At 37.6% G+C, this 25,392-nt stretch overlaps 4 protein-coding genes across 5 annotated transcripts; all 4 read left to right on the top strand.

The window, feature by feature from the left end:
* Nucleotides 1-536: 536 nt before the first annotated feature.
* Nucleotides 537-2,405, top strand: LOC146454955 (uncharacterized; the record flags this gene model as incomplete). The annotated part of the gene is made up of 1 exon (XM_085094961.1): nt 537-2,405. A coding segment is annotated over one exon (819 nt), but the record flags the coding sequence as incomplete, so codon positions are not given.
* A 2,652-nt stretch (nt 2,406-5,057) lies between these two features.
* LOC146454954 (bone morphogenetic protein 4-like) lies at nt 5,058-10,061 on the top strand. The gene is made up of 3 exons (XM_085094912.1): nt 5,058-5,514; nt 6,396-6,682; nt 7,836-10,061. The coding sequence occupies exons 1-3, from the start codon at nt 5,247-5,249 to the stop codon at nt 8,436-8,438; spliced, it is 1,158 nt and encodes a 385-aa protein (XP_084951038.1). The 5' UTR covers nt 5,058-5,246; the 3' UTR covers nt 8,439-10,061.
* A 1,734-nt stretch (nt 10,062-11,795) lies between these two features.
* Nucleotides 11,796-17,629, top strand: LOC146454953 (uncharacterized). The gene is made up of 2 exons (XM_085094911.1): nt 11,796-12,058; nt 15,426-17,629. The coding sequence occupies exons 1-2, from the start codon at nt 11,945-11,947 to the stop codon at nt 16,242-16,244; spliced, it is 933 nt and encodes a 310-aa protein (XP_084951037.1). The 5' UTR covers nt 11,796-11,944; the 3' UTR covers nt 16,245-17,629.
* Nucleotides 17,630-18,126: 497 nt separating this feature from the next.
* LOC146454952 (uncharacterized) lies at nt 18,127-22,197 on the top strand. 2 transcript variants are annotated; one of them, XM_085094926.1, is made up of 3 exons: nt 18,127-18,637; nt 20,424-20,433; nt 21,386-22,197. In XM_085094926.1, exons 1-3 carry the CDS (start codon nt 18,296-18,298, stop codon nt 22,195-22,197), a joined length of 1,164 nt encoding a protein of 387 aa, XP_084951052.1. In that variant the 5' UTR covers nt 18,127-18,295. The 2 variants fall into 2 exon arrangements, with proteins under 2 accessions (XP_084951052.1, XP_084951050.1); XM_085094924.1 differs by lacking the exon at nt 20,424-20,433 and having other exon boundaries at nt 18,127-18,646; nt 21,379-22,197.
* Nucleotides 22,198-25,392: the final 3,195 nt, after the last annotated feature.

Genomic DNA, 25,392 nt, shown 5'->3' with positions numbered 1-25,392 from the left:
TGGGTGACTTCTTGGGTTAACCGAGCATCTCAGTGGACTGACAAATAAGCTAAAGCATGTCAATGGGGAACCAAAACCGTAATCTATAAAAGCCTAATACATGTCCAAATGCATACTTTTCCTATTAATTACAAAAATTATTAATAATTTGTAAGCCTTTTGACCTATCAAATAGTCGATAAAACATCACGTGCAATGGTTTTAAATCCCGATAAAACCTCGTCCTAATTAGTATGTGGTGTTTAATGCTTTTCCCGTATGCTAATTTCCAACGTTCACAAAAGCATCTTTGTTTGCTTTTCCAGGAATATTTTTAAAGCCGTTCAATAAATTCGCAGCACGTGTTTTATTGGGTCTAAAGCCACTCGGCTGCACCTCGTGGTTATAAATCCCAATGAACCACTGCTGCTCGTATTTTAAACATTTTGCGACTTCTCATTTGATTCATTTACTTGACCATCATCCCTATGGCTACTTGTTGGTGTCTTAATTATGTCACAGAAACTAATTAAAATGTGTTCCGTATTATCTTTAAGATTTCAGTGAACAACGCATGCTCAGATCAAACATGCAGTAACCAATGCTGTAGCCAGAGTCCGTGCGCCAATGGAGGCACGTGCACTGAGCTATGCGACCACGCCAAACACAAGTTCAACTGCACTTGTACTGCGGAATACTATGGTAAGCTTTGTAAGAAACGAAGACCTACATCTTGTAAGGATCAACTTGAAAAGTACAGAGGGAGCCAGTCTGGTCTGTATCTTTTGTTTGATTCAACGAGCAAGTCATTGTATGAAGTATTTTGCGATTACACGTCTGAAAACGGATTCATTTGGAATCTGATCGAGTCTTTCAGCTTGACTAACAACCACGAGTTTGCAAACAAGCCATTTTATGAAGACTACCCTGTCAATCAGAATTCCTTTACCTGGAATAAGTTTCGCTTATCGCAGTTACGGATGAAATCCATAGCTAGCCACTCCACGCATGTGCGCGCCACATGTAACTTTAACACTGATGGACTTAATTGCACTGATTACTTAAGAGCCAAACTGAGTGATATCGACGTCATGAGTTTGAATTTCGACGGATGCAAAAAGTATGAATACATCAATATCAGAGGCTATAATTGCCATAATTGCACGGCCCACTTTGTTCAAAGAGATAACTGGCACGCACACGTTGACTCCTATTACGGATCTCAGATGGGTTGTCAGTTTAACAGTCCCTACGCAGGCTCTGTGAAGTTACCACGGGGCGAAGATAACTTCGGATGGTACGAAACAGTTAATCAGGTACATAGATGTTCAGCAAGCGCTGATTCCACAACGCAGTGGTGGATTGGAGAAGAATAAAGAAGAGGATATTTAGTTTCTGTCTGTTAACAGGCTAAGTGAGAAACTTAGAGGCAATAAGCGCAAAATGCTACTATTTGTTGACCACATGTTAGATTCCGAATAGAGCCGTTTAAATAGAATTTAGAATGCAGAAATACCAAGGAAGAACCAGGTGTCTGAGTATCCATTCTATAAGCATGCCCAGCTGAAGAGAAAAGCTTGGTAATTAGTGTTAGGCGAGGATCTGATCAGAAACTGCGAGGAATGCAATATCCAAGAAATTGTAAAAAGTTTAAATTGGCAAATTTGTCTGTTTTTTTGAGGTAAATAGTTTGTTGCACAAGATCTTACAAAGGGAAACCGGTTTATTTAGCCTCGAGGCTCTTACATTCGACAACATAATATTGTATTTAATCTTAATTATTATCCAAGTTAGTTACAGTTGTTTGTGTATCTACATGTATCTGTGATGCATTAAGAAAAATAAATTGTATTGACTGTATTGTATTATTGTATTTAGCGTTAAGACTAATTAGTCTTAACACTCTTTGTTACTTGTAGCCAAAAATGCAGGAGGAAGAACCAGGACAACCAGCTAAGCAGCAATCAGTGCTGTAGTAGTAGTAATAGTAATTAATAATAATAATAATAATAATAATAATAATAATAATAATAATAATAATAATAATAATAATAATAATAATAATAATGATTTAGAAATACATGAAACAAGAAATATGAGTGATAGGAACCGACGTCTCGGTGCATCTTGCGCCATTATCAAGGTTACATAATTAATGATAAAAAGCGGTTTGTAAAAAGGCTAAGTTGAAGCGAATTTGCATAACATAGTGGCAAGCTAATTACTTAAATACTTTAGCACGAAGAGAATCGGACTGCACATTCAATGTTGGTTTAAGCTCTTGAATATACATCATTTCATTAACAAGGCAGTCAAATTTGTTCATGCATTTCTTGATTACATTGAAGCGTGCTAAGTAATTGTTCCTTGTTCAATCTGTAAAACGCCGCTGAAGAAGACATTAAAGTCGAAACCGGTCCGGAAAATTGCTTGTTTTGGCTTAGACGGTTGGATTGGCACTCAACCATAAGTACCCATCCTTAATTTCTAGTGCGCAACCGCAAAGGAAGGCTCTGTTACATGAAAAAGAAGTGGGCTGGGCCTTGACACCTTCTTTAGGCAAGAGAGTTTCCGTGCAAATTATATAATCGCTTGTCTAGATGGAGCTGTAAGACGTCTGGAAAAGGTGACACCAAATACTTGGACTTCTTCATTTCTAAGCGCGCGCGCATTCTCAAAACAAACAAGAGAAAACTCCAGCACACGCGAGATTTTGCAAGATGTATTTCAGTCAAACGTCTGTAATTTATTTTTTGTCGGGGATTTAGCTGCTGTCCGTATTATCGGGGTGTCCGTAATAGTGAGGTGTAACCTTACCATCCCAGGCAACATACAATAAGGTGATAAAACCATGGATTTATCCCTTCCCACTCATACCGCCGTTTTCTCTATTTGCTGTCTCTATTTGCTGTCATGTTTCAAACATTTCATCATTCCCAAAATATGCTACAATTACAAACTCACAAAATAAAGTATTGCAATGGTCTTCACTGCTCTTTTTCGATCACACTCATTAAGGTAAACATGCATTTACCACGATTGAGGTTTTCACTTTTTACAAGTTATAAACAAGGAAATTTCAATACTGTGCCACGTACAATGGTCTTCTCAAGAGCTCCTTATAGATTGTTAAATAAATGCCTCATATCGGATGATTACATCTCCGACAAAGACCTAACCCACCTGTCGTTTGGTCCACGCAAGCCTGGTTTTTCAAACTTTAAAACCTCAAGTTAAAAAGTTCCATTTTATTTTGACTCCGTGAACATAAATCTAGATTATCATTATCCAAATTTTGTCTGTCCCTGTAAATTAATAGCGTATTTATTCGATTAATTGCCCTGTGCGGTTATTTAATTTGGGGCCCATGAGGGCGAGCGCTTACTGTTTTTAAAACATTTTCAACAAGCGGGGACATTTTAAGAGAATAGCAAAACAAGGGATAACAAGTTTATTTCGTTTCAACAAGAGAAAACAAAGTACAAAAGCTAAAATGAACAAGCCATAAACAATTAATTTATAAGTTCATTGACTACCGTAGCTTAAACCAATTTTAGAACATGTACACAACTGACGTGACTCATACTTCACGCTTGGCTAGTACAGAAATGTTTTTGTTGTTGTTGTTGTTGTTGTTGGGAGGGAGTGGGGTGGGCGATTACTAAGTTTTGGGGCTTTCAGGGTGGGCGCTTATTCGAAGGTGGGTGGTTAATTGAATAAATACGGTATCTTATACAGGATGTGGCCAGCGTTTCATTTTGTGTTTAGACGCTTTAAACGTATACTAAACGTTTGCTCTGTTCCTTCCTTCTATTCCTTGTTTATTTAAAATTATGTAATTCCATTATATTAATTTTCCTTTAACGTGTAAGTCTTTTTCTGGCAAAACATCCCAAGCTCTGAGCGCCGTGTCACATTTAGTCCAAACTCCTCGCTGGCCCTCGGCGGTAAAAGTGCGGGTATCTATCCACATTTTGGCACCAAAACAGGCTAATCGACATAAACGCCGGCATGAAATATGCGGATCACTCCCGAAGATTTATTCGTCAAAATCAATTCTGCTTCCACCAGAAAGTCATCTTTCAAAATTTGTCCGAAACGAAACTGCATATCAATCGTGGAGTATTTCCTTGTGGTGCCTGCGAAAGATAACAAAATGAAAGTAAGTGACAGTCAGTTTTTTCCGGCCCGGCATCGGTGCACTGCACACACTCCCTGTTCTATTCTTTGATCCATGGTCGCGGGGAGATCATCCTACCTCTTAGCGGTTAAAATTGGTAGTTTGGTACTTCTTAGGGTGCTTAAATCTAAAATTACCTTCGTCAAAGGCATGGTGGTACCTTTTTGGGGGTATTGAAGTGAAAATATGAGAGGAAGTTAATGTCAGTCAATTGATTTGGTTCCTCTTATAGGGGAAAAAAAATGTTGAGACCACGCCTATAAAACATTTCTGGTACCTTTTTTAGGGATTCCTTTCAAAATTTCAGACGATCACCGCCGTCACTTTTCATATGGGATTCTCTACCCCCAACTCCCCCTCCCCCCACCCCTTGCGGAGGATACTTTGCTTTGGTCTTATTTATAACTAAGGAAAAAAAAAAAATAAACTTAAAGTTCATGATCGATTTCTTGTACTTTCCTACCTAGCAAAAAATGAGGAATGTCTCGTCGGCGGAGATATTCAAGGAGTAACACTACAACAACGAAAAAGGTAAAATTTGGCTTTTCTGCGGTGAACCTTTATGTAAACAGCTTTTACAGTCACGGACGTTTTAGAGGGTCGGACAAAAGCGCTTACGTTTTTCTCAAAAACAATCGTTTCACCTTTGATATCAAAACTGCTTTCTGAAAAGTGTATGCGTGTTTAAAAATATATTTATTTACAGCCCTTGTAACCCATTGAAATAGAAACATCTGGTCGGAGATATTAAAAACTTAACGAAATGAATTGAGTTAAGAACTAGCTCTATAATTAGAAAAATCGCTTGTCTGTCACGCGCCGTTTTCATTTAGGGTTTTTTTTTTTTTTTGGAAATCATTAGGAGATTGCTTATTAAGGAAATATCTGCAACATAGTTTTATGAAAAAAGGTACAATTTCCTGGACAAGTTCCAAAAATATTAAGAATGACGGCTTTGTTTGGTTGTTTACTTTTGAATGTTAGTTTCCATTGTTTCTGAAATCGACTTTGACAGTTCTCGCCCGCCCATAATTCGCAACCTCCATATCCTTTATTTGACAGATGTGAGTGCAAGGAATAATCGAGCATGAAGTTTAAGTTGATTTTCTTCTTTTCTGTGCTCTCTGCGACTGTTACAGTAACAACGACAACATACCGCGACCATGGCTCAAAGAATAGAGCAGGGAGTGTCTCACAACATTCCAAGGAGACTGCAAGGTTTCCGCTTCACTCTTACATGAAACAAATTTACCACACTCGAGCTCGAGGCAATAGAAATGGAAGTTTTACGGTTTCAGTACGAAACCAGAAGATTCTCGCTACTTCAATTCGTGGTTTTCAACCAGAAATGAACGGTAGGTTTCCTTTCGCACGTTTAGTAAATAAGGTTGTTGTTCCATTGCCGTTAAGAACCATCGCCATTATCTTGTTAGCTGTGACTTTTTCAATTGGTGTTTATAAATAGGAAATTCACTCCTGAAAAGTTTTATTTCCAAAGTGGGATGAAAATGTACTGTGTGTAATCTGTGTTTTCTCAACCAAGAGTATTACATGTAAATAAAGTTAGTATGCTCTAAAATTGTCGTTTGGAATAAATTAAATCAATGGTCATAATTCGCTCCTCGTTTTACACGGTTGGAAATGTGTCGACATTGCTATTCTGTTTTCCAGCCAATGTGTTTCTTCAGTCATTTGTGTTTAAAATATGTTCTTTGTCAACCTTACTGCAAGTACGGATTTTCTCGGACGAACACGGATGCAAACCTTTCTTTGATTTTGTAATGCTCCATGTTTACACGCCAGATAAGACAGATGTCACGATAAAAAGCAAAAACTTCTGAAAATTTATACAAGAAAGTCGCGAATAGGTATTAAACATTTAGGAAACACAAACTTGTGCATACTTAATCCTAGGCGAGTGCATGTTTATAGGGCCCTGAAACCGGAAAAAGCGGAGCGTTGCTATTTTAAATGAATGTCGGCGTTCTCCAACACGTCTTTAACATATCTAAATACGACAGCATCTTTCATGGAAGCAAGATTTGCTTCTAAAAAAGGCAAAACATTGACAATTTCTTTCCACAAAACATGTGGGAAGGACTTAAATTGGGAATATTTTGGAAGGCTATGTTGCCTATGAAAAAATGAAACATTTCAATCTCACAAAAATATTCTGTGATGCATCCATAGGAGATCGGAAAATAATTGTTGTCACATATTTTATTATCTTTCGCAGGCACCAGAAGAAAATGCTCCACGGTGGATATGCAGTTTCGTTTCGGACAAATTTTGCAAGATGACATTGTTGTGGAAGCAGAATTGATTTTGACGTCTAAACGTTCGCGAGTGAGCCGCAAATTTCATGTCAGCGTATATGCTGATCAGCCTGTTTCAGCGCCGAGTGACAACATGTGGATAGATTCCCGCGCTTTGCCGCGGAGAGCCAACGTGGAGTTTGGACTAAATGTGACACCTGCGCTGAGAGCTTCGAGTCTTTTGTCGGAAAAGATTTACACTTTTAAGGTAATTTAACTTAATGGAATTACAAAATTTTAAATAAACAAGCAAAGAAGGAAAAAAAAGAGTGAATTTTTAGTGTTTCTGGAAGGGTCTAGGCAGTCATCAAAGCTATTTTAATTAGCTATTTTACTCGAGCTTTGAGTTGAGAGGCTGTGAAGAAGTATGGTACGTTTTCTTAACAGAATTAAACGGCTTTGAAGTGCCATTATATACTATAGTGTCTTTGAAGCAATAAAATGACTGAGATGATTTCTGGGTATTGGAAATTTAAGGGAAAGTTTGCAAATTCTTTGAGTGAATAGTGCACATGAAGGTCAGAATCTGCAATTCAAAGCTACCGAAGTCAAACACGTTTGTGTTAGAGTGTTGATAGCTTTGATACCAGTTTCTATAAATGTTTAGGGCTGCGGTGGGAGGGGGTCTGGGCTGCACCCTCCCACCCTTTCATCATAACAGTTACACATAACTGTTATGATAAACATTCGCTACCGAAACATATACCATACCAATACCACACACATTATTACGAAGACGTTTTAGGGGAAAATTGGTATGGTATTTTGGGCAGCGAATTTTCATCATAACAATTACGCATAATTACGATCCCATGAAGCCCATGCAGGTCTATCTATGCCTATAACGTTTGCAACAGCTATTGCGATATGACAATTTAAATATAGAAACAGGCAAGGGGCCTAGAAATACTCATTAAAGAAAGCTCCATCTGAAAAGCTCTACTGTATTCATATGAAAGTTTCATATGAATAAAAGCTACAAAGACATGAAGGCTCCGCCCCTGTGCACCAGCGGCGAGCAGGTTTCATTTCGGTAAATTAGTTTTAACACAACCCCCTTTCCCGTGAAAAAAGTTTGCTCGTACGCTGATCTGACTGTTTTTACGAAACCGTACGCCTTTTACACGGTCATTTTGGGGTTGTAAAAATTAGAATTGGCAGGAAAGGTGGTCCACTATAACTCCCTTGAATACCTGTTAATGGATTCACTATCCAGCAACTTGAAACTCTTGTAAATTCGGAATTCCAATCATTACGTGGAATCTAAAGTCCAGGAATTTATTGGATTACCTTTTGAGGGTAAGGGTTACAATTTCATGTTGGAGGAATACCTGATTAAGGATACGTTCTTATATCCCTAGTTGAAGGTGGAAAATATCCATAAGAACATCAACGATACAGCTTCCATGTTAAATTTTTGGAGGTGCCTCAAACACGGTTATGAACATGGACCTTTCCTGGTACTGTACACACAATCCAAGAACCCACAAAGCAAAGATGATATATGGAAGTTGGTGACAGTCAATCCACACGCATTTTATCCCAATCCAGTGAATACTACTGAGGCCAGGAACAGCAGCGACATTACACAGAATCGAAAGCATCCTGGAAAAGGTGATGGCAGGTCTCCACGGAATCCAACCCTGATATGTTACCAGGTGTCATTTGCCATCAAAATGAGAGACGTTTATAGTAATGTGATCCTGCCAAACATTGGTTTTCTTAACTACTGTGATGGTTACTGCCATTTCCCAATCCAAAATCACTTGACGCCCACCATCCATGCCGTCATCTGGGCATTGTGGTGGAAAAGGAATAGCGCCAATTCGTATCCACCCAAGAAGCCACTTTGCGTTCCTACTAAGCTGGACTCCCTAACGGTTATTCTTTCTGACCCAGAAACTGGGCAGCTTATACAGAAAGAGTGGCTGGAATTTTCAGCCAAAGAGTGTGGCTGTCGTTAATTTTACAGTAGTTGACTGCTGGCGTTGTGTTAAATGTCTGTCAGCTTAAAACCCCACTTTTACAGAGGTTTTCCCAAAGAAAAGGGGGGTAGAGTTAACCAGTTCATCCTTCTATACCCAAGAAAGGCCAAATTTAAACAGAAACTCATACAGCGATTAAAAATATCAACTATAGGGCTTGAAATATTTTTTAATGTTGTATTGTCTAAAGAACTTTGTTGCCGAGAAGTTCCATTTAAACGGACACTAAGGATTTCACCCATAGCTCCAAGGCACCTTCCACAGCTTAATCAACAGCAGTTAGGTAACTTGAATTCCTTTTTAGTGAATGGATTTGTGGCTATTATCTACTGATTAAGACTAAAAGCTCAATCAAATTTTTGATCTCAGTAGTGAACGGTCCAGTCTTGCCTTTATTGTTCAACAACCTCTGTTAATCTTGATAAGAGCGAACCTACGTGCAGGAAGACATAAGAAAGAGGCACATCTTGTTTTTCCATCGTGAAGTCCACTTTATACGCACGTGTCCAATCACAAACGACATGAGATAGGCTGCAATAGAAATTACAAATTATGCTGAGAAAAAAAAAAACGGACAATTTCCCAGTCGCGGTCCTCAACCAGTGGAAGCTCACTAATACGCCGCCGTGTTGACTCTTATCTCATACTTTCACTGTTCTGGGAAATTTAATGTTGTGTTCCTCAAGAAAGATCCGCGCAGTTATTTACGCAAAGCAAATAGTTGCGAAAAGAAAGCCCTAAAAACATTCAGGCCTGAACGGGATATGTGTTTCGAATCCCGTTCAAACTTGAATTTTTTTTAGGTTTTCTTTTTGCAACTGCTTAAGTTGCGTAAATAATTGCAAGGGTCTTTCTTCTGTTTAATCTTTCATCTGCAGTCCGAATATATGTTTGTATTCCCCTTTTCACTTTGTTGAGGTCGGCTTCACTCAAGCGTCGTAAAAAATGGACATAACGACACAAAGAAAGCACTACTGCGGTTTTTCTTCATGTCGTTATGGAAACTTCATTATGTTTCTGTTATATCGTCAAGTTGTTCACACTTGTGACAAAACATCAGATGAATGTTTTTTGTTGTTGTTTTTCCTTGGGCGTTATGTTGCTTGGTAGTTAGTGCCAGACTTACTAACAGACTTCGTACAATACGTACGTGATGAACTGTTGTCGTCCATCCCAGTCCCAATTAAGGCCTTAATCGTGAGTTTTGTGTTAAAAGTATTTACTAGCTGCAATAGTATTGATGAGAAGTTGGTTTGGACTTTGTTCTCAGGATAACGAGGTCGCTTCTTTTACAAAACGTTTTGTTGAGTTCACATGTAAAAAAGAAGTGATTTGGGAAAAGAAATGTGTTTAAAGGTTTGGAAGTAAACAAGCCAACAAAGTAAATGAGTTAGGTTTAGTGTGACATGAAGGGAAAGTGTGACTGCGATGGATTTTTTTTAAGGTAATTCAACTGTGCAAGTTAGATACTTCTTGAATTTAGTTTTTTTATTATTCTTATCGAATACACTAAAATTGTTGCTTTTTAAGGTTCTTTGACACGTACAATAACAAAGAAAGCCAAGCCAGACATACAAGAATAAAGTGTAGATGTTTATCTTATTTACTTCGCTTATTGTTGTTATTTGTTTTCTGTCCTGTTTGTTTATTTTCCCTGAGCAATATACCTAGAACGCTGTGTAATTAAACCGTTTTACTTAAGATAGGTTATTAAATTAAAATGGACACTTTGCCTCGTCGTACGTGGAAAGAAAGAAACTTTCGTCCACAACTAATTAATCCAGCATTTCTCTGCCATTCCGGGGGAAAGGAGGGGGGGGGGGGAGGGGGGGAAGGGGGGCGGTGGACTCGGAAGTTTTGGTCGGGGGTGTGTGGCTCGGTTCTCCAAACTCTGATCCTATTTCAGTCCAAAGTATACCTATACTTCTCACGGTCTCACATACCTATGTAGCTTATATAGAAAAATAAACACCCTCCACACACACCCACCTGGGGTCTGCAATATTCAAACCAACACTTCAATGTTGGGCCAGCTGAGGTACCCTCTTCGCTTAGACATTGCTTAACGTTCGTTTTCAGTAAGTTGGGAAATAACGTGGTGCTTATTAAAATAAGTTCATTGAACTTTACAGTATTAATGAATCAATTTTTTGCTCGACTCAGTTTCCTACTTGACTTGGAAAAGGAAAGAGGAAAAAATATGACGACAAACGTTATCTCATTATTTAGAGCGTTAACTTTACTTTAATTGTTCAACGACGTTTAAACCGCTCTAAAAAGAGACAAAAAATGCTTCTTGCTATTCGTTGGACATTCATTGTTACTTATCTTTTTGTCACTTAGCTTTTTGCCGCCCCTAAGAAAGGTTAGTATTGTCTAACCGAAATATTGGGCAATAAAATTATTTTAGCTGTCCGATCAGCCTTGCATTTAATTTTACATTTATTGTTACGTTGGATGTTTTCTTTCCCCCAAGTTTTACAGCGGTTACCAATAACACGCGACCTACCGTCATCAAAAGAGTTGGATATAGTTACGTTTTGGTGGACGTCGAAAAGAGAAAAGCCGTTGAAATTATTTTAAATGCTGGCAAGATTCCAAGGTAACCCGGCAGGAAACTAAGAATTTTACCTCGCTAAGAGAAGGTAAACTTTATTTAAATTGCCAGATTAAGGGAAAATGAAAGGTGTTTTTAAATTTAAAATTTTAATTCTCACAGCTGCACGTGATAATTTGCTCATTTGCACAAATTGCTGATTTTGCAAAATTATTACGGTAGCGATTTAATTTTTTTTTTTTTAAATACGGCTCCATCTAAACCGAAAACCCATTCTTTTAGATAAACTGGTCTGGAAATCAACTTTCATAAAGTTTGCCACCTGTCAGCGGATAAAATTGGCAATTTCTTTGTTCTGTTGCCTTCAAATGTTCTCAGAATTCAAAATAATTTCAACGGTTTTTCTATGATTGACGTTCACCAAAACGCAACTTTGTCGGAGTCTTTTGAAAGCAATAGGCCGCGTGTTATATTAACCGCTTTAACAGCTGGCATTTTGCTGTCGTTTGTGGTTAACTCTATTGATTCTGCGTTCTGAAATTTCGCTTCGAATTTCATGTTATGTCATCGTTTGTTCATCTGTATTTCAATTAAGATTATGCATAATAAAAAGAAAATTATCAGAATTCGATTAATTTATCACGGTGACGATCATTCTACGTACGTTTGCGACTGCTGAATCGAAAGCTCTACCATGGAATTCTCAAAGGGCGTTCTTCTCGTTGAATTGCTACTAATTTTATACGCCCTGAAGTTAAGCACTGCAGACTGTCAAGGGAAATGTGAGCAGAGTAGTGGCAGCTTTGGCCAGACAGGAATAAAACATCGTGCCATACTGGGTCACAGCTTTAAGAACTTCACCGTCAAGAAAACGTTTGACTGTCATGTGAAATGCTTCGATGAGAGATGCAGGTGCCAAGCATATCAAATGTGGAACAATCGATGTGAGTTACTGGATGAAGACAGGAGTTCGGCTCCAGATGATTTCGCCAATAAATGGGGATACTCCTACTTTGATATGGATCATGAGTTTGTAAAACAGGTAAGGGATATGAGTTCCATATTTAAGAATTAGATCATGGGCCGACCTTTCTTTTGAATAAAAAGTCAACGAGGTGTCTTCGAGTTGTAAATGTGCTGAAAGAAAAGCAAAATTCGTATTTAAATTGTAAAAGCTAAGTGGCACTGAGTTGTGGCAAACTAAACCATTTACGGTGTATCTCCAAAAAAAATAATGAAGAGAAATTTTACAACATTTCACAACATTCACGACACTCACGAATTAACAGAACGTAACGATGAATGTTTTCTAAACAGTTATTTTGTAGTATACATATGTCAATGTGCTTATGCAAATTTTTAACTAGCAAACTAGTGTACCAAAATCAGTTCGGCTAAATGGTCCAGGGCGTAGTTCCTCAGTTGAAATGTAGGAGGTTTTCTCTTAAAATTAAACCGAAATATTGGAAGGTCATTTTCCAACTTTTGTTAACGATTCTTATAAAATTTAAATTCAGACTTCTGGTCACTTGAGTAGCAATATGACAGTTATAACGTGGCGCTAGCGCTTATACCACATACGTGTTCAAAAACGTTTTTAAATGGATGGTAAATTGGAAAATGGAAGAAAATGTCTTACAAGTTACAGGTGACTTCGCCTCCATTTGAAAACAAATTTTCGTTGGAGAAAATTTTATCGAAGTTTCAGAGTAAACATTTCTCGTTAAAGTGGCAGCTCTGTAAACAGCTATTTTCCTAAACGTGAGTTGAATAAATTTAAAATTCCATTTTAAAATAACACTCTGAAGGCAAGTTTATCAAAGCAATGCCCATCTATTCGGCCCGCACTAGGCGCAGTTGACGTAATGTTTTGCAAATAATTTTATTTGTGGCAATGGAAACTAGGCTTACTTTGTACGTTGTGCTAGCAGATTTTCGAGAAATTTTAGTGAAGTTCACGAAAACATTTAACAATTATTCCACAAGCGCGCGTTGGATATTTAACAATTAGATTATGAGTTCGAAATTTCTATCGCGTGTTTGCCCTCATCAACTATCACGCGATAGAAATCTAATTGTTTTAGTAAAAATCTAATAGTCGTTCAAAACTTAAAAACAAGCTAAGACAGGTTCTAAACACCAATGAAATACCAGTTGAGCCTTCGCACGACTGAACGTGATATCTTCACACCTGAAAAGATCGCCGCTGCTATGGTTACATGATAAACCGCGCCTTTGCAATGATTTGGTATTTCGTTGGTGTTTATATAATAAACAGAACATTACATGGCCGCTTGGAGGTACAAAATTTCTCTTCTCGTGTTGAAAAATATTTTACTCGTTCGCAGCGCTCACTGGTGAGATATTTTTCAACAATTGAAGAAAAATTTCGTATCTCCGCGCGGTCATGTAATATCCTCTATAAATAAGTCACGCCAGGCACTACTTACTCAACTCACTGTCTATTTTTAAAATAAATAGATCCCAAGTTGCCGTGCGCCTGTTCAGTAATAGATCACAGGTGACGTCAAAATGTGAAAAGAACAACACGAGTTGGAGGCGAGTGTGTCACTGATGTTCTTACCGCAATTTGACGTCTTTGGCGATCTATTACGGAACAGCCCGACGGCAACTTGGAATCTATTTGTTTTATAAAATTAACAGAAAGGAAACATGACAAACTTGCCTCGCAGCGCTTGACTGTTCGATTTGTGTCAGTTCAGGCATTTTCAAAGTCACCAACGCTACTTTCTGTGTCGGCTTCTTCTTTTCTTCTTTATCGTACTTGTAAACAGCTGCTTCCTCTAACTTTTTTCCGAGGCCTTCGCTTACTCAAAGCAGAATAATCGAGTAAATATTTTCAAAACTGTGTGTGTCTTTTCGTTGCCATATTGATAACATCTGCTTTGGAGATTTGTTTCAGGCAATTTTGTTTTAGGCAATTTCAAATAGACAAGAACACTTTCGCCTTGGTTTCTTCTTTTTCTTGTTTGTAAACAGCTCCTGCTGAACTTTTCTCGAGGCCTTCACTTGCTCAATTCGAAATAATCTCGCAAACATTTTCAAAACCGCGCGCCATGTTGGACAAAACAAAGAAAACAATTTTCCCGTGACGTCATCCGTGTCTGTACTCTAATAGATCATAGGCAACGACCAATCACAGCGCGCATAGTATTCATTGCATTTTATAAAACAGACTAGATAGCGAGTAGCGTAGCCAATAAGAGAGCAGCATTAGTGATAGAACACTAGTAGATTTATATTAAGAGATGATAGATCACCAACGAGGCGCGTAGCGCCAAGTTGGCTATAATCATATCATATCCAACAAGCGCGCTATTGGAATAATAGTTTTTTTTTTTTTTAAAAAGAATTAAGAAATATTGCTAGATCTTGCTGATTTCACTTTGCAAGTACAACCAGAAGATAATTTAATGGCCGCTATTTCTCGTGCATGGTATAATGGTTCATATACCATGACCGCTGAGCCAATCAAATGCCTGGAATTGCATTATACAATGATCCAGATTTTAATCATAAGTGTTATTTGGTCATTTAACTCGCGTTTTTTTTTTTGTTTCTTTTTTTTCTGTAAAATTAATTGTTTCAAGGTAACAAAAGCAAACGGAAAACTGAACTTGAAATAGATTTGAAAAAATTCAAATGTCAAGCAACTCGAGACCTAATCAGCCGAGTGACACATCTGGGGTGTTCAGTCATGAAAGACTGAAGGCATGTTTGTTTGAGTATGTTGCTGGTACTTCACACTTATGTCGTTCTAGAGTTAAAACCTTAAATAGACCTGTGAATGTATAAAATCATGAACATGTGTAAAATGAGCATTATACAACCCTTTGGGTGACTTTTTGGGTTAACCGAGCATCTCAGTGGACTGACAAATAAGCTAAAGCATGTCAATGGGGAGCCAAAACCATAATCTATAAAAGCCTAATACATGTCCAAATGCATACTTTTCCTATTAATTACAAAAATCGTTAATAATTCGTAAGCCTATTGACCTATCAAATAGTCGATAAAACATCACGTGCAATGGTTTTAAATCCCGATAAAACCTCGTCCTAATTAGTATGTGGTGTTTAATGCTTTTCGCGTATACTAATTTCCAACGTTCACAAAAGCATCATTGCTACGAACTCTCTTGACACATGCTTTTCCAGAAATATTTTTGAAGCCGTTCAATAAATTCGCAGCACATGTTTTATTGGGTCTAAAGCCACTCGGCTGCACCTCGTGGTTATAAATCCCAATGAACCACTGCTGCTCGTATTTTAAACATTTTGCGACTTCTCATTTGATTCATTTACTTGACCATCATCCCTATGGCTACTTGTTGGTGTCTTAATTATGTCGCAGAAACTAATTAAAATGTGTTCCGTATTATCTTTAAGATTTCAGTGAACAACGCATGCTCAGATCAAACATGCAGTAACAAATGCTGTAACCAAAGTCCGTGCGCCCATGGAGGCACGTGCACTGAGCTATGCGACCACGCCAAACACAAGTTCGACTGCACTTGTACCGCGGAATACTATGGTAAGCTTTGTAAGAAGCGTAGACCTGCATCTTGTAAGGATCAACTTGAAAAGGACAGATGGAGCCAGTCTGGTCTGTATCTTCTGTTTGATTCAACGAGCAAGTCATTGTATGAAGTCTTTTGCGATTACACGTCTGAAAACGGATTCATTTGGAATCTGATCGAGTCTTTCAGCTTGGCTAACAAAATCGAGTTTGCAAACGAGCCATTTTATAAAGACTACCCTGTCAATCAGAATTCTTTTAGCTGGAATAAGTTTCGCTTATCGCGGTCAAGGATGAACTTCACAGCCAGCCACTCCACGCATGTGCGCGCCACATGTAATTTTAACACTGATGGACTTAATTACACTGATTACTTAAGAGCCAAACTGAATGATATTAACGTCATGAGTTTGAATTTCGACGGATGCAAAAGGTATGAATACATCAATATCAGGGGCTATTATTGCCATAATTGCACGGCCCACTTTGTTCAAAGAGATTATTGGCACGCTCACGTTGACTCCTATAGTGGATCTCAGAGAGGTTGTCAGTTTAAAAGTCCCCTCGAAGGCGCTGTGAAGATGAAAAGTGGCGAAGATAACTTCGGATGGTACGAAACAGTTAATCGTGTACATAGATGCTCAGCAAGCGCTAATTCTACAACGCAGTGGTGGATTGGAGAACAGTAAAAGTTAGCTGCACACAGCTGCACGCCAAACTAGGATTACACTGGAGGCAAGAAGTGGATATTTAGTTTTTATATATTAACAGACTAAGTGAGAAATTTACCAATGGTTAGAGGCAATAAACGATAAATGCTACAATTTGTTGATCATGTTATGTACTTTCAATAGAGCCTGTTAAATAAAATGCAAAATATGCACACGCCAAGGAAGAAGCAGGATTCTAAACGCTATATTATCATCTGTCGCTCTAAGGAAATTCTTCTAATCGGCATGCACAGCTGAAGAGACTTGTAGCTAGAGAAATGGTTGTAAAAGTAAATTAATTAGTATTTGACGACGGTTTATTTAACCACTTCAAAAAACCAAAAAAACCCTAATGTTCAAGAAACTGCAGTACGGCTTTAACTGACAAATTTTGTATTTCAACTAGTTTTTGCACAATATTGTAAAGATAGAAATACGCGTAGTGTAATGAAGTTTTATGACTCAGCTTATGGCGTTTACCAATGAAAGCTCGAGCAAGAGAAGAAACAAACAGAAATTAAGATAAAGAAAGGGAAAAGAAGAATAGGAGTGAACGAGAAGTTAGCTTTAGGCAAACTTTCTTGTGTTTGGGAAGTGCTGAAGGATGGAAATGTATAAGAACAACAAGGCAGACATCAGTGCAGACCAAGTAATGATGGAAACTGCTATAAGACTAACGGAGAAACTGCGCAATGAATTGGCTGAAGTCAGAAAAAAGAAGTGTGGAGTCGTAAACGTAAGCTTCTTGACCAAAGTTTGCATGAGGGGGTGAGGCATTCTACCCCAAAAAGTCAAATAAGCCATTCAATTCGGCAAAGAGCAAGAAGATACATAACTAGTAATGAAAGAGTCGTGAAATTGACGAAATTTTTTTCCAGCAAAGCTTCCTGAGTAAACTGGTGGTTAAGCAAAAACAACACCGAAATGCCATGTATTATTAAGCAAGGCTGTTTTCTTGTAATTGTTACTGTTGTATCATTTAGTTTTTTGTGCTTACACTAAAGATCAATATGGTAAAATTATCCTACATTTTGGAAAAGAAGTGTCTTTTTGTCTTATAAAATACGACATGGAAACCACTTAATTGATACCCTGCTTCAAAAATTCATTTATAATTCATAAGCCCATTGACCTATCAAATGGTCGATAAAACATTACGTGCAGTGGCCTTAAAATCCGGTAAAACCTCGTCCTTATTAGTATGCGGTGTTCAATATTTTTCTCGTATGCTATTTCCCAACGTTCACAAAAGCATCATTGTTATGAAGTCTCTTGACACACGCTTTTCCAGGAATGTCTTTGAAGCCGTTCAAGAAACTCGCAGCACGTGTTTTATTGGGTCTAAATCCCGATGAAACACTGCTACTCGTGTTTCAAACATTACTTAAATTTTCTGGTTGGGTGCTCCTGACAGTTCAGAACTTTCTTCACTTATTTACTTGTTTAACATGGCGCGTATAAAAATTAAATTATTTAACTTTACAGTGTTCAGTAATCATTTAAGAATTTTTAATTTTGTACGATTTTATGATTTTTTCTCGACCCAGTTTCCTACTCGACCTGGAAGCAACAAGAGAAAAAAGATAACTAAGTTGTTATTAAATCAAAATATGACGGCGAGCGTTATCTCTCAACATTAGGAGTTTTAACATTTAATTAATTTTTTAAAAACGTTTAACGTTGATAAAAAAATATGAAAAATGCTCTTCTGCTAGTTTTTTTATTTATTATTTTAATATTTTTTTTTTCAAGTTTTAACATTGTCAGTTCAGCGATTTTTTTCCCATCTTTTGCTCTGCTGTCGGAAATTTCGCTTCGAATTTCATAAAGTCATAGTTTGTTCAACAGCAGGTGAAAATTATATGTAAATAAGCTAGATTTAAAATGCCTTGGCTCAGGCAAACATATATCTTCTGTATTTGAATTAAGATTATGGATCATGCGGCAAGGAAAATATCAGATTTAATTCGACCTATCAAAGTAACGATCACTCTATGTACCTTAACGACTGATGAATCGCAAGCTATACCATGGAAGTCACAAAGGGTGTAATTCACGTTCTATTGCTACTCATTCTGCACACCCTGAAGTTAAGCACTGCAGACTGTCAAGCTAGGAAATGTGAGCAGAGTAGTGGTAGCTTTGGTCAAACAGGAATGAAACATTGTGCCATACTGGGTCACAGCTTTAAGAACTTCACCGTGAAGAAAACGTTTGACTGTCATGTGAAATGCTTCGATGAGAGATGCAGGTGCCAAGCTTATCAAATGTGGAACAATCGATGTGAGTTACTGGATGAAGACAGGAGTTCGGCTCCAGATGACTTCATCAATGAAAATGGATACACCTACTTTGATATGGATAATGAGTTTGTGAACCAGGTAAGGGATATGAGTTCCATATTTAACAATTAGATCATAGGCCGACTTTTCTGTAAACGAAAAGTCAACGAGGTGTTCTGGAGTTGTAAATTTGCTGAAAGAAAAGCAAAATTCTCATTTAAATTGTGAAAGTGAACATACAAGCAGGGTGTCTCCAAACAAATAATAAAGATTTTACTTTTACAGGGCACAGAATACAACATTCGCGACATTCAAGAATTAACAGAGCGTAATGGGAAATGTTACCTTATTAATCAGTAATTAGAAGAAGGCATACGTTAGTATGCTTATACAAAACTTTAAGTTGGCCAAACAGCACCAACATTTCGACGAAAAAGACCAGGACTTAGTTCCTCAGTTCAAATGTGCAAGGGTTCTCTTTAATTGGTTAAACCGAAATATTGGAGGGTCATTTTCCAGCTTTTGTTATCGGTTCTTATGAATTTAAATTGAGACTTCTTGTCATTTGAGTAGCGATGTGACAATAGTATATAGCGCTGGCGCTTATACCTCATTCATCTTCAAAAGCGCCATTAAATGGATGGTAAATTGGAAAACGGAAGAAAATGTCTTACAAGTTATAGGTAACGTTGCCTCCGTTTGAAAACAAGTTTTCGTTAAAGAAGATTTTATTGAAATTTCAGAGCAAATATTTCCCCGAATAAAATTGTGTTTGGCAGGTCGGTAAACAACTTGTTTCCTGAATATAAAGTTGAATAAATTTGTTAATTTCATTTAAAACGATACTCCGAAGGAACATTTATGAAAACAAAGCCGACATTATTATCACTTGTCAATAGCCGGCTTAACACAGACTTCGCGCACTTGAAGTTGCGAGGACGTCACTCAAGCAAATAAAAAATTACAACAAAACTAAGACTTAGAGTTTTGCAAATGATTTTATGTATAGCAATGACAACTAGGATTTGTTGAATTTGTGGCGTCACGGCAAACATAAATATATGATACCGACCGAGGGCACAGATTTTCTCTATACGGACTGGGTTTTTAGTTTTTAAGATGATCGTCGCGCTGTCACTCTTTAGTTAAATTTTGCTTATCCAGAAAGCCGTACGTATAAACCTCAGAGAAAAAGGCTAGACTAACGAAAAAACAGACTTTGAACATCTCCTGGAGTAACAAATGAAAAAAAAAACCTGTGATATTTTATAGCAAGCAGTACAGAAATAAACTAAACAACCTGAAAAATTCGCACAATCAAGCGAATAAATGTTCTGCGCAAGCTTTGTTTTGATGAAAATGAACCACATTTCGGATTCTTACATTCAGTTTAACGAAAGTTATTAAAAAAAGACTTTTAGTGCAAAATACTCACACATCTTACTCTTTTCCTTTTTATCTTATTATTTTAAGCATTTGTGTTTGTTCTCTGTCAAGATTGTCACAAATCAATGCTAAAATTAGAGAAGTGTGTGCAAGAAGAATTTGTCAGGGTTTATAGCAACCATACACTGTGCTGCGAGGCGTTTGTTTGACTATTTAAGCAAAGAATCATTTTTGTGACGAGATTAGAAAATAAAACTCCAAGGTAAATGATGAACATGGATCGTAAAACTAAGTTTAAAAGACTTGTCTGCAGTTAGCATTATTATTAAGCTTAAGTCAAATGACGAACCAACACTGCAAAAAAAACTACAAAACAGCAAACTAACCAAGTTTTGTCAACAAAATGAACTGAATGCTCACCTCTTTAGATAACAACCAATCCTTTTATTCCATTTCTGAGTTTTTCGTTCCTTTTACAACATTTAGTGAGCAAAAAGTTTGTCTTAAAGAGAAAAAGAATTCAACGTTTCGTCGCGCAGGATCGAAGTAAAAATGACCACTTCACGATTTCCCGCGTGTTGTTACCGTGACCGTGGTCAGAGATTGGAAAAATCTGCCACTCACGGACCCACAAAGATTTTACGGCTTTCAGGATACCGCCCGCTCACAAAAGAAAAAAAAAATGAGAAAAGCAACTTACTATCTCTGCTTCCACAAGGTGCAGCGAACCCACTGAAACGGCAAAATGCTGTCTTTACGGCTGGCATACGTCATCAGTCGCTGTCTTTTACGTTGAACTTTGCTTATTCTGCACCTTCGTTTTTGTTTTCTTTCTCTCTCCCTTCTCTTATTTCTACCGCTTGTCGAAATATCCAACGAGTACATGATTTTATAGCTTTCTTCAAAAATTTTCCTTTGTTTTTTTTTTTCTAAAAGCCAGGTGGCCACGCAACTTCCTGCCGGAAAACACGCGGGTTGCAGCACAGGGTTAACTTGAGCGTGGCATTTCACAATTGCTTACATAAGGGAGCGGACGTACGTACGTACGTACGCACCCATGTACCGCCGGATGGAAGTGACATCATAACCAAAAAAATTTTTCGCATTCATGGGTATGCCAATTTCTCTTAGCAATGGGGCTCCGCACGCGCCTTCGGTGCGTGGACCTCCGCGATAATAAGCATTCTACAGTGGACTGACAAATAAGCTGGAGCATGTCAGTGGAGAACCAACAGAATAGTGTAGGAAAGTCTAATAAAAACGCAAGCTGTTTCGAACTTTCTATCGATGAATGAAGAACAAAACGCTCATACTTTTCCTGTTTGTATATTTCTGCGATTCATAGGTTGGTTGACTTATTCCATAATTATTCCAATCACTACTTCTTGCTACCTTAATTATCCCACAGAAACTTATTAAAATGTGTTCCACGTATTATCCTTTAGATTTCAGTGAACAACGCATGCTCAGATCAAACATGCAGTAACCAATGCTGTAACCAGAGTCCGTGCGCCCATGGAGGCACGTGCACTGAGCTATGCAACCACGCCAAACACAAGTTCAACTGCACTTGTACCACGGAATACTATGGTAAGCTTTGTAAGAAACGTAGACCTACATCTTGTAAGGATCAACTTGAAAAAGACAGAGGGAGCCAGTCTGGTCTGTATCTTTTATTTGATTCAACAAGCAAGTCATTGTATGAAGTCTTTTGCGATTACACGTCTGAAAGCGGATTTATCTGGAATCTTATCGAGTCTTTCAGCTTCGCTAACAAAATCGAGTTTGCAAACAAGCCATTTTATAAAGACTACCCTGTCAATCAGAATTCCTTTACCTGGAATAAGTTTCGCTTATCGCAGTCCCGGATGAACTTCATAGCTAACCATTCCACGCAGGTGCGCGCCACATGTAACTTTAACACTGATGGACTTAATTACACTGATTACTTAAGAGCCAAACTGAGTGATATCGACGTCATGAGTTTGAATTTCGACGGATGCAAAAGGTATGAATACATCAATATCAGGGGCTATAATTGCCATAATTGCACGGCCCACTTTGTTCAAAGAGATTATTGGCACGCACACGTTGACTCCTATAGCGGATCTCAGAGAGGTTGTCAGTTTAACAGTTCCCTCGACGGTGCTGTGAAGATGAAGAGTGGCGAAGATAACTTCGGATGGTACGAAACAGTTAATCATGTACATAGATGTTCAGCAAGCGCTAATTCTACAACGCAGTGGTGGAGTGGAGAACAGTAAAAGTTAGCTGCACACAGCTGCACGTCAAATGAGGATTACACTGAAGGCAAGAAGTGACGTCAAGTGGATAATAAGTGTATGTCTATTAATAGACGAAGTGAGAGAAATGCGGCTGGTTAGAAGCAATATGTGGTGGTCATTTTTTGACCATCTCAAATATTTCAGATTTAGCCTGTTTAATAGAATGTAGAATATGCACATACCAATGAAGAACCAGGTATCTGAATGCCCGTTTGTATTATCATCTCTCCGTCTGAGGAAAATCTTTCAATAAGTATGCGCAGCTCAACAGAATAATAATGACCGTATTAATAACGACCGTTTATTACTCACCATTGAGTTAAAAACTGAATTACAAGGATAAAATACAAGCTTCAAAAATTAACACTACTATAATAATACTCAAACAGAACAAAGATCCTCGCAGTTACTACGTAACTGCGTAGTGACTGCGAGGATCTTTCTTCTGTTTGATCTTTCATCCGCAGTTCAAAATGTATGTTTCATATATTTACATTTATTTATTCATCCTTCACGGGTATATTACGAACTCATCATATGACGAGCTCCTAGTTGGCTTGATAGCTCAGTTAGTAGAACACTGCACCGGCATCGCAGAGGCTTTCGTTTCGCAACTGCTTTAGTTGCGTAGTAACTGCGAGGATCTTTCTTCTGTTTGATCTTTCATCCGCAGTTCATATATTTACATTTATATACAACGCTATGATATGAAATAAGTCCATTTACCAACTGCCCTTGATGAAAGGTAATAAATGAGCTGGAACGCTTTGTGCGGCACATGTTCCTATTGTTACATTCTTTGGTATTACAGACCATCTGTGACCTAAAGTTGTGGCCGTGGGTCTGCTCTGCTATTGAGTAGTAGCTAGCTAGCTAGACAAAAGGTTATAGGAAAAAGGTTGTAACTCCAAGACTTAAAAAACTAAATATTCAAGAAATTGCAAACATTTTAAACTAACAGGTTTGTCTGCTTCTTTTTGAGGTCAATAGTTTGTTACACAAAATTGTAAAAATAGAAATTGAAATAAAAATATAAATGCACATAGTGTTTAGTTTGAAGACTTAGCTTATTTTATTTATCAAAGAAAGCTCGGGGAAGAAGCAGAATGGGAAGGGAAGTACGGTGGCCCTCATAGGAAAAGCTGCAAATAAAAAAGGCTGCTGCAAATTTATAATAGTTGCTGCAAATTTAAAAAAGTTGCTGCAAATTTGTAAACGCTGTTGCAAATTTATAAAGGTTGCTGCAAATTTATAAAAGTTGCTGCAAATTTATAAAGGTTGCTGCAAATTTAAAAAAGGTTGCTGCAAATTTATAAAAGTTGCTGCAAATTTATAAAGGTTGCTGCAAATTTGTAAATGTTGCTGCAAATTTATAAAAGCTGCTGCAAATTTTTAAACAAGTTGCTGCAAATTAAAAAAGCGTTGCTGCAAATTAAACCACAGAAAATATGCGCACGCACATTCCAGTAATTCTCCTGCGTACTCCGGGACTCTGTAAAACGAGGATACGGGACGGGCAGATGCGGACGGCGGACGGCGGACGGCGGACGGCGGACGGCGGACGGCGGACGGCGGACGGCGGACGGCGGACGGCGGACGGCGGATGACGGATGGCGGATGGCGGATGGGGCTTTAAAAAATAGAAAAGAAAAGAAAATAGGATGTTGATATCGTTTAATTTATTGGTTAATTGTCACCTTCTAAGAAATGCTAGCTTTGGCTATTTTGTTTCTTAATTTGAATTAATTTATATCTTATTGTCAGTCAAACAGCGAAAACGCTATAGAATGATTCTTCTTGTTTTTCAACCAAATCAGTCTGAGTTTGCAGTGGAACTCCGTACATTAGTACGACACACCATCCGGCAAAACAACACATTCACATTCATGAACATTAACCGGATAAACTGATTAACGGGAAAAGTACTGTATGAGCTCTTGTTAGGCATTATAGATTGGAAGTCGTGGTTATTGTTTGAACGGACCGATCGATACAAGTTATTAAAAAAATTATTTTTTAAAATAATTTTTTTAAAATTTCTTAAATTTTTAAAATTTCTTAAAAGATGTCCAAAGATTTCCCTGGCTGAGGTCTGAGTAAAGTAAACAAGTGTGGAGAGTCATAAACATGAGCTTCTTGACCAAAGTTTGCATGAAAGGGAGGGGTATTTCCCCCAAAAATAACAAGGAAAAATTGTTAGATTGAATAAACTTTTTCCAGCCAATCTGATTAAAAGTAAACTGATGGCTAACCAAAAAGAACACAGAAATTCCATGTATTTTTTTTTTGTTTTTGCAAGGCTGTACACTAGCGATTGTTTGTATCTATCTTTTGTGGTTGCAATTTTTCGGGCTTTAGAATGGGAGTTTTAGTATTTTTACCATTTTCTGCTTTGCCCAATTTGTAGATTATCCGTAATTTAGCCTAGGGCCTACCAGGAGTGTTAAAATAAATTACTATCTCTTTTCTTTTAGTTTTGATATAATATTTAGAACAGTCAGCTGGTACCATAAGATGGTAAAACTGTCTATTTGTGGAAAACGTTGACGAGGAGTGGAAAGGAATGTAACTTTTTTGTGTCCTATATTTTCAGAATTTTCCTTAAAATTGTCCTTTATTTTGGAAAAAAATTGTCCTACACTACTATAAAATATCAATCTAAAACCACTTGACACCCTGCTTAAATGTTCTGCTTGGGTGCTGCTGGCAGTTCAGGACTTTCTCCACTTATTTATTTGTTTAACGTCTGTGGTAGGGTGAAAAATAACGTGGCAGTTATAAAAATAAAATCCTTCACAGTGATCATGAATTTGTTGGTCGACCCAGTTTCCTACTCGACCAGTGGAAACAGAAAAAAATTAAATGAACAGCTAAGTTGTTATCTAATTAAAATATGACTGCAAACCTTTTTTTTCTTCAATATGTACACTGCTAATTCAAATAATTTTTCAAAGACGCTTTATAGTTAATAAAGATATATCGATATGAAAAATGCTTCTTGCTACTTTCTGAACATTCATTTTTACGTTTAATGGTTTCTCCAAAGCTTTCAAAGGGTCTTTTCAGTGATTTTTTACCATCGTTTGCGGTCGATTCTCCTTTTCCGAAATTTCGCTTCGAATTTCATGCACCCATAGTTTGTTGAACGGCAGGTGAAAATTATATGTAAATAAG

This window comes from Pavona decussata, unplaced genomic scaffold, assembly GCF_977016875.1.
Source record: "Pavona decussata unplaced genomic scaffold, jaPavDecu1.1 SCAFFOLD_297, whole genome shotgun sequence".
Taxonomy (NCBI): Eukaryota; Metazoa; Cnidaria; class Anthozoa; order Scleractinia; family Agariciidae; genus Pavona; species Pavona decussata.
The sequence above is the reverse complement of the archived record's forward strand: the minus strand, read 5'-3'. Positions and strand labels throughout refer to the sequence as shown.

Coding starts and splice junctions, on each gene's coding strand:
- LOC146454954 (XM_085094912.1), top strand. CDS start 5,247: ATGAAGTTTAAGTTGATTTTCTTCTTTTCTGTGCTCTCTGCGACTGTT. Junction 5,515..6,395: donor TTTTCAACCAGAAATGAACG/GTAGGTTTCCTT, acceptor TATCTTTCGCAG/GCACCAGAAGAAAATGCTCC. Junction 6,683..7,835: donor AAAAGATTTACACTTTTAAG/GTAATTTAACTT, acceptor TTATATCCCTAG/TTGAAGGTGGAAAATATCCA.
- LOC146454953 (XM_085094911.1), top strand. CDS start 11,945: ATGTGGAACAATCGATGTGAGTTACTGGATGAAGACAGGAGTTCGGCT. Junction 12,059..15,425: donor ATCATGAGTTTGTAAAACAG/GTAAGGGATATG, acceptor ATTATCTTTAAG/ATTTCAGTGAACAACGCATG.
- LOC146454952 (XM_085094924.1), top strand. CDS start 18,296: ATGGAAGTCACAAAGGGTGTAATTCACGTTCTATTGCTACTCATTCTG. Junction 18,647..21,378: donor ATAATGAGTTTGTGAACCAG/GTAAGGGATATG, acceptor ATTATCCTTTAG/ATTTCAGTGAACAACGCATG.